The sequence below is a fragment of the Ylistrum balloti genome, unplaced genomic scaffold (genome assembly GCF_031769215.1).
Source record: "Ylistrum balloti isolate Yb309-2 unplaced genomic scaffold, AGI_CSIRO_Ybal_v1 Utg370058, whole genome shotgun sequence".
Classification (NCBI taxonomy): Eukaryota; Metazoa; Mollusca; class Bivalvia; order Pectinida; family Pectinidae; genus Ylistrum; species Ylistrum balloti.
In genome coordinates this window covers 875,825-885,430 of record NW_026782107.1, presented here as the reverse complement: position 1 = coordinate 885,430, position 9,606 = coordinate 875,825, and the positions used below count along the sequence as shown (strand labels likewise).

The 9,606-nt window shown below is 38.1% G+C and overlaps 1 protein-coding gene across 1 annotated transcript in view; it reads right to left on the bottom strand.

Annotated features, from left to right (window-relative positions):
- Positions 1–588: 588 nt before the first annotated feature.
- LOC132549445 (paired amphipathic helix protein Sin3a-like) overlaps positions 589–9,606 on the bottom strand; it is a 28,961-nt gene continuing 19,943 nt past the window's right edge. Inside the window, exons 23-28 of the mRNA XM_060213388.1 lie at positions 6,775–6,958; positions 6,300–6,469; positions 5,656–5,838; positions 5,157–5,332; positions 4,737–4,965; positions 589–2,463 (exon numbers count right to left, since the gene is read on the bottom strand). Of these exons, the coding sequence (XP_060069371.1) occupies positions 2,215–2,463; positions 4,737–4,965; positions 5,157–5,332; positions 5,656–5,838; positions 6,300–6,469; positions 6,775–6,958 (1,191 nt within the window). The 3' untranslated portion in view covers positions 589–2,214. The remainder of the gene's footprint in view (positions 2,464–4,736; positions 4,966–5,156; positions 5,333–5,655; positions 5,839–6,299; positions 6,470–6,774; positions 6,959–9,606) is intronic.

Genomic DNA, 9,606 nt, shown 5'->3' with positions numbered 1-9,606 from the left:
CAGATATCTCTGTAAAAAGATCAGACATCTTTATAGAACACGAGACACCTTTGTAGAACATGAGACATCTTTATAGAACATGAGACACCTTTGTTGAACATCAAACATCTTTATAGAACATGAGACACCTTTGTAGAACATCAAACATCTTGATAGAACATCAAACATCTTTGTAGAACATCCGACATCTTTATAGAACATCAAACATCTTTGTAGAACATCCGACATCTTTATAGAACATTGAACATCTTTATAGAACATCAGATATCTCAGTATGAAGAACACCAAAGTGCATATAATGCACTTTTGTTCAATCCCATCCTGGTAGATTGTTGCCTTGAACACCTACAACCTAATGTGATGACCAAGTTTGGGTAATATCCATTCATTAGGAGGATTAGGAATTACATTTCCCTATTGGACCCTATCCCTGTTGTCCCAGGGGATCCTTGCAACCTTTCATTTATAAAAGATCAATTCCCCATCATCCAAGAACGCTTCAGATGACAGACATGAACATTTCATGATTATGGGCTGATGGACAGATGAGGAGGTTCATAAATCCAGTAAACACAATATAAAACAATGTTTTCACCCACAGGTTTATTTCAAGTTTACAAGTTGTGCTTTTATACAGCACTTCTTGTCAGGTTTATCATCTGATCAACTTTGTACATTTAATATATACATATAACTACAGGTATCTACACTAGTACCCTTCACACATCATTCTCTCACACTCTTTTTAACTAGTACTCAAATGTCATCTCATCCCCATTTCTCTGCATACACATTGTTAGAATCGCAAAATTAAAAGTCATGTTTCCTGATTCGATATTTTACAAACATTCTTTCCATTTCCCTGGTCAAAATTTTACACCAAATACATGTATGAATATTCACCAATGTTAGATTTCTTAACATGTAACAGAGGAAATGGATGGTTCTGACCAGTTTAATTGTTAAAAGTCCAAATTTTACTTCACAAGCAACATAAATTAGGAATGATTTGGGAGAAAATATCTGCATCAATAAGTCCATTCACATAACTATTGTGAATACTGAATTGCTTTAAAAAGTATTCTCATTATCTTCATCTTATATTCAACTTTATGACAAAATGATGATTTATAACTAAATTTCATTGGAAATGCAGTTAATTTCAAATGCTCACAAATACTTCCTAATTTTATGACAAACATTAACAGGATACTGCCTTGATCATCAACTTGTAATATTCACTGTATAAAAATAGGCTCTACACATAAACGTTGTGTAAACATCTGGGGCCTGGTCCTGTGTTCCTGAGAAAGGGTCGACTATCTCACAGGTCAGCAGGCCCCGTGACTTTGGTTAATGACACTGACATAAGGACTTTTTTTTAGTTTATTGCATTACGTAACGGTCGAACCATTTCATCAGGTTTTGACAAAATGAGAACAAACTCTCTGCCTTGCACAAACCAAGGTTTACAAATCAGTCTCAATGTTCGATGTTGTGGAGAACCATCCTTTAGCATGAAAAAGGTCCCAGATACTTGAGATCCACTTCATCCTGTCCAACACTTTGAAATTCCAATCCAATAACACTAATGTTTACCATTGTAAGGAAAACACATTATTATGAGTACATGATGAAATAGTCAAGAATATTATTGACAAGTCTTCATTGTCAGTGTACTAATATTCAAGTTTAATCATTATCTGCACTGAAAAGAAATTTCATGATTTTCACCAAGCTGAGTTTTCTGTTACAGAAACCACACGTTAGTGTAGAAATAACTGTGCATCACATGTATCATAATGTAGTCAGCAGTGAATGCCTCAGGCAGACAGTGGACCTGCTTAAGCCCAGTCTCACACAAGTGAAAAATGCTTCATCAAGTCTGTGGATAACAGCATCATATCACATACAGCAAATGTTGTTTCTTTTTAGATTGCTCAGATTTTTTGTGAGTAATCATTAGTTCATAAAAGATGAAATTTTTTTCCAGGGAATAATCAAACAAATCACAAATTTCTGAATATTTTTCAAATTCTAATTTTACACAATTTTGTTCTAGCCAGGAAAATGGTGAAAAACAATGTATCGCGAGTAACAACTTGTGCAGTGATCCACTACAACCCTGAGCTAGCTATACAGGGCCATCTCAAGCACATGATGATAATGGAAATGATGAAATGATCAATAAATAACGTCAGTGGTAAGAGTAGGTTATCCTTCCTCACGGTCTGGTGGCTTCTCCTGGTATGCCACACGGTACTGGTTGTATTGGTAGTAGGGAGCAGTGTCTGTTACCACCACTTTGTTACAAAATGTCTCATTGGCTCTCATATCCTCACTGCGGCCCATCAGCCAATCATCACATTCCTTCTCCATGTCCACAGTCACATGCTGTGCCCGCCACTTGTCCACCCAGTTTGAGAATTTTTCATGTAGTTTGAGTGACACTCGCTTATGAGACTGTAAAGGAAAGATAACTCAGGTAAGAAATAATACTTTTACAATAATTATTTACAAGACAGTGAAGCAGTGAGCCTCTTCCATTAGTTAGTTTGACTAGTTCAATCAGATTAAGATGTGGATCTCATTCTCACTTTGTTACTTTCTGTATTAGGATCCGACAACATCTAAGGGGACATGTTCTGGTGACCTTTATTATCAACCAATCAAATTACTCCTTACCAAAGATAGGAAGTAAATGAAGGCGAGTAAATATATTGCAAAATCCTATTGGAGCTTTCAGTCATTTCATCACAACAGGTCACCAAAAGCTAGAGTATATATATCAATCTGATTAAAATGCTGATCCCCACTTGTATGCAAAGAGTAATAGAGTGAGAATTGGGACCTGAATTACAATCAGACAGATCCACATATTGTACAGATGAAATCTTCAAGTCTTGTATGCTGTCTTAGAGTCCAATGGTTGGAAAGGTCACCATAACATGATCCTTAAATGTTGTTATCAGATTCTTATGCTGAAAGTAATGGAGCACGATTTCTAACCTTTTTTCTCATATGGTGACAACTGGTGGGACCAATTTAACAAGATGTTTACATATTTCCAAAAAGGATGAACTACTGCTTATATTTTTCCATAAACTTCGAAGAAATGCAGCTACTCAATTAAAAAAAGTTAATTCAAAATTAATGTTCACATGAACGAAAGAGGCCATATATTTCAACACTAAAAAGGAGAGACAACTCCGGTGCAACATAAACAGGTCTGTAGTGTTGATATTCTTCAATAGAGACATTGATGCTGCTTCAAACAAAGGGTCAGACATGGAAGTCGGGAGAAAGCCACTTCTAGTTATGACTATTCAGGTGTAATATTAACCATTGCTTTCCATGGTTCAGTTCCCTCCTGATTACTTCTAAAATTATTGATTCTTTAAGAGATATCCCTACATAAAATTTGGAGTGGGAGAGATGTTTATATACTGGAATAGCTCTAAAGCCTCACTTAATCTGGTGTCCTACGGTGGGAGAGATGTTTATATACTGGAATAGCTCTAAAGCCTCACTTAATCTGGTGTCCTGGGGTGGGAGAGATGTTTATATACTGGAATAGCTCTAAAGCCTCACTTAATCTGGTGTCCTACAGGAGAGATGTTTATATACTGGGAGAGATGTTTATATACTGGAAGAGATATATACTGCTCTAAAGCCTCACTTAATCTGGTGTCCTACAGTGGGAGAGATGTTTATATACTGGAATAGCTCTAAAGCCTCACTTAATCTGGTGTCCTACAGTGGGAGAGATGTTTATATACTGGAATAGCTCTAAAGCCTCACTTAATCTGGTGTCCTACGGTGGGAGAGATGTTTATATACTGGAATAGCTCTAAAGCCCTCACTTAATCTGGTGTCCTACAGTGGGAGAGATGTTTATATACTGGAATAGCTCTAAAGCCTCACTTAATCTGGTTACGAACAGAAGAACACAAGTATAAAAACAAGAAAAACTCTAAAGCCTCACTTAATCTGGTGTCCTGGAGTGGGAGAGATGTTTATATACTGGAATAGCTCTAAAGCCTCACTTAATCTGGTGTCCTGGGGTGGGAGAGATGTTTATATACTGGAATAGCTCTAAAGCCTCACTTAATCTGGTGTCCTACGGTGAGAGAGGTTTATATACTGTTTAAAGCCCTCACTTACTGGTGTCCTACGGTGGGAGAGATATATACTGGCTCTAAAGCCTCACTTAATCTGGTGTCCTGGGGTGGGAGAGATGTTTATATACTGGAATAGCTCTAAAGCCTCACTTAATCTGGTGTCCTGGGGTGGGAGAGATGTTTATATACTGGAATAGCTCTAAAGCCTCACTTAATCTGGTGTCCTACGGTGGGAGAGGTGTTTAACTTGAATAGTCCTAACATCTGGTGTCCTGGGGTGGGAGAGATGTTTAACTGGAATAGCTCTAGAGCCCTGGTGTCATGGGGTGGGAGAGATGTTTAACTGGAACAGCCCTAACATCTGGTGTCCTGGGAAGGGAGAGATGTTTAACTGGAATAGCCCGGACAACTGGTGTCCTGGGGTGGGAGAGATGACTGATATAGCCCAAATACCTGGTGTTCTGAGGTGGAAGAGATTTTACATATCCTGGGGTGGAGAGGTGTTTAACTAGATAATTTTAGTGATTTTTTTATCAGTGATGCTTAGTTTAAATAATCTATGTATAAGAAAAACCATTAGTGGTATTCAATAAAATGATGGGCAAAAAAACTCACCTCTTTTGCCTTCTTTAATGCAGTTCGTTTGTAGAGGTAGTATTCGCTGTTTACGACATACACAATTTTAAAGGAGTTCACATTAAATTTACACTCAGTATTATCTAGGATATCCATATCCTCATTTGTTTCCTGTTTAGGGGACTCCCCAGGGTTTGAGGTTTCCTCAAGTTCAGCATCATTCTTCTGTTTCTGGTTTCGTTGGTGTAAGCGCCACTTCCGTACATTTCTACAACACAAGAATAACTTCCCCTGTAATTTCTTTACATTAACAATATTGTGAGCAACAAAAATTATTTTATAGTCTCTGTTTTATAGAAATAAAATCTCAAATTGAGATGCAAAATTTATGTTTTCTTCTTTTTCCGCTAAATTTGCTCAATATCAAAATCTAAGTGAAGAATGAAGATATGGGCTGACCTGGGTAAGAAAACAGCTTTTCTCTGTAACTCCTCTTTCAGGTCCTCTGATACAGTATCATCATTAGCTACATACTTCTCCACGTACTCCGACCATCTCTCCACCTCCACAGGATCATCAGACTGTTCATGCTCTGTATCCAGCAGTTCCAGAGTAAGACGACAATCCTTTTTAAACTGTAACAGTATCAAACTTTATCATAAAGCACTGTTTGAATGACTTTTTGAAGAAAAAAAGAAAAGAAGACTTCTTAACAAGTTTCATATTCCTTTAAAATGGTCTGAACAAAACATTCAATTCCAAAACATGGCAGAATGTCAGAAAGACAAAATATTTCCAACGTGGATCATCAATCTGTGAGGATGTGAAACCAGAGTGTATGAAATGTGAGTTGATTGAAATCTGATTTTTGAATTCAGAATAGAAAACAATCTCTCTTCATAATGAAAAAAACCCATAGAAATCCTAACCAAAGCAACTGGAAAATATGTTTACTTACTATCATCAGTTTGAAGCAGTTTTCATCTGCCAGGAGATGGTCTGCCCTTTTTTGGTAGGTTGCTTCTTGGTTAGTACGCTGGTGGACAGTAGCAACGCGACCACCAGTGGCTTTGTTCTTCTTCTCTTCCTCAAACATGTCGGTCACCTTACAGCACACATCATCAGTCACAATGTGTTGCATCTACAGAAACAAGGTTAAAATCATGGGATAAAATAACACAAAATTATCACGAAGGTTTGAAGTCCATAATTCAGTAAGAAGGTTGACAGGACACATGATCTCCCTGATCAATCCTCTGACTGGGTACTGCATTACAGTCCAGAGGCTACTAGATGTTCCTGATACTGTTACCATAAATGTTGGACGTTCCACACTGGTCTGTCCATTGTAAACAGAATATTTGACTCGCCTGTCTGACTAAGTTCTGTACTAGTTTGTCATTGTAAACAGAATGTTTGACTTACCTGTCTGACTAAGTTCTGTACTAGTTTGTCATTGTAAACAGAATGTTTGACTCACCTGTCTGACATGTTTGACTCACCTGTCTGACTAAGTTCTGTACTAGTTTGTCCATGGTATGTTCGACTCACCTGTCTAAGTTCTGTACTAATTGTCCATGGTAAACAGAATATTTGACTCACCTGTCTGACTAAGTTCTGTACTAGTTTGTCCATGGTAAATGCTATGTAGGCATGAATGCCGTACATCTCTCGGAGTTGATCCTCATATTGATTTGGTTCCATGTTTCCATCAAGTAGACTTTTTATCATCTCCAAGAAATACGGGTAGTATTCTTCTGGTTCTACTTCACCTGTCACAAACAAGTTTTCAGATTAAACATATGACAAGTCTTCTATCAGTACCTCACACTTCCTGAACATATTTTCTCCCGCTCCCTACTCTCTAAATGCTGATACAACTCTCTACTCTCTAACCAGTAACATAAGCCCCTACTCCATAACCAGTAACAAAACTCCCTACTCTCTTCACAGCAACATAAGTATCTACTCTCTAAACAGTAATCCTTCATCACCAATACTCATGGATACTATCATCATGTTTCTCAAACCATCCCTTCAGAGAGGTATTTAAAATGTTTTTTTACTCAATACTTACTTGGAGCTTTCAGACGTAGGGCGATGGCAGTTGACTCTTTTCTTTCCTGGCGACACATGGCCTCCTCAGCAGCTATACGCATTGACAGACTGTAAATCTTGTAAAGACGTTCACACAGAATCTCATGCAGGCGGAAGAATAGATACCAGTTGTTATTGATAAAGTAGAGGGAGTATATATCATCCTGAAACAAAACATAATCAGTCATCACTAATCACCTACACAGAACTGACACAGAATGGCATCAGACATCACTAATTACCTACACAGAACTGACACAGAATGACATCAGACATCACTAATTACCTACACAGAACTGACACAGAATGGCATCAGACATCACTAATTACCTACACAGAACTGACACAGAATGGCATCAGACATCACTAATTACCTACACAGAACTGACACAGAATGGCATCAGACATCACTAATTACCTACACAGAACTGACACAGAATGACATCAGACATCACTAATTACCTACACAGAACTGACACAGAATGACATCAGACATCACTAATTACCTACACAGAACTGACACAGAATGGCATCAGACATCACTAATTACCTACACAGAACTGACACAGAATGGCATCAGACATCACTAATTACCTACACAGAACTGATACAGAATGACATCAGACATCACTAATTACCTACACAGAACTGATACAGAATGGTATCAGACATCACTAATTACCTACACAGAACTGACACAGAATGACATCAGACATCACTAATTACCTACACAGAACTGACACAGAATGGCATCAGACATCACTAATTACCTACACAGAACTGACACAGAATGACATCAGACATCACTAATTACCTACACAGAACTGACACAGAATGGCATCAGACATCACTAATTACCTACACAGAACTGACACAGAATGGCATCAGACATCACTAATTACCTACACAGAACTGACACAGAATGGCATCAGACATCACTAATTACCTACACAGAACTGATACAGAATCACTAATTACCTACACAGAACTGATACAGAATGGCATCAGACATCACTAATTACCTACACAGAACTGATACAGAATGGCATACAGAATGGCATCAGTCATCACTAATTACCTACACAGAAATGATACTGTGTGGCATCAGACATCACTAATTACCTACACATAACTGAAACAGAATGACATCAGACATCACTAATTACCTACACAGAACTGATACAGAATGGCATCAGACATCACTAATTACCTACACAGAACTGACACAGAATGGCATCAGACATCACTAATTACCTACACAGAACTGATACAGAATGGCATACAGAATGGCTTCAGACATCACTAATTACCTACACAGAACTGACACAGAATGGCATCAGACATCACTAATTACCTACACAGAACTGACACAGAATGGCATCAGACATCACTAATTACCTACACAGAACTGATACTGTGTGGCATCAGACATCACTAATTACCTACACAGAACTGACACAGAATGGCATCAGACATCACTAATTACCTACACAGAACTGACACAGAATGACATCAGACATCACTAATTACCTACACAGAACTGACACAGAATGGCATCAGACATCACTAATTACCTACACAGAACTGACACAGAATGACATCAGACATCACTAATTACCTACACAGAACTGACACAGAATGGCATCAGACATCATAATTACCTACACAGAACTAACAGAATGGCACCTACTAATTACAGAACTGACACAGAATACACAGAACTGACCAGAATGGCATCAGACATCACTAATTACCTACACAGAACTGACACAGAATGGCATCAGACATCACTAATTACCTACACAGAACTGACACAGAATGGCATCAGACATCACTAATTACCTACACAGAACTGACACAGAATGGCATCAGACATCACTAATTACCTACACAGAACTGACACAGAATGGCATCAGACATCATTAATTACCTACACAGAACTGATACAGAATGGCATCAGACATCACTAATTACCTACACAGAACTGATACAGAATGGCATCAGACATCACTAATTACCTACACAGAACTGATACTGTGTGGCATCAGACATCACTAATTACCTACACAGAACTGACACAGAATGGCTTCAGACATCACTAATTACCTACACAGAACTGACACAGAATGACATCAGACATCACTAATCACCTACACAGAACTGATACAGAATGGCATCAGAGATCATTACTACCGATGAAGGGAAGGTGTGAACGACACACTTACTATAGTATTGAACAAAGTATTGATACTATTGTATTGAAGTATTCAAATAATCGAGTCAAGTATACAACGACCTCTGTGATTGGTCGGGGGCGGAGTTTAGACAACCTGAATAGTTGATCTGACACCCAATTTGTTCCGGTAGGCGGAGTTAATGTACACTATCAGTTACATAACAAGTACTAAGTAATCGCTGGAAAAATGTCCGACGACGGCAACAGTACGCAAAATTTTCTTCGACGAAATTATGTCCGATACGAACGATATGGGGAATCCTGTTTTTGTACAAGGCGATGTGGTTGTGATGGATAATTGTGGATTCCATCACCATAGACAGGGAGAGCGCATTTTAAGAAATATGCCTACACAGTCAACTGAATCCGCCCAACCAACTTCAGACATACTAATTACCTATATATCAAACTACACATCACTAATTTTTTATTTTTTTTTTGACAGAAATGATACTGTGTGGCATCAGACAACACTAATTACCTACACAGAACTGACACCGAATGGCATCAGACATCACTAATTACCTACACAGAACTGACACAGAATGACATCAGACATCACTAATTACCTACACA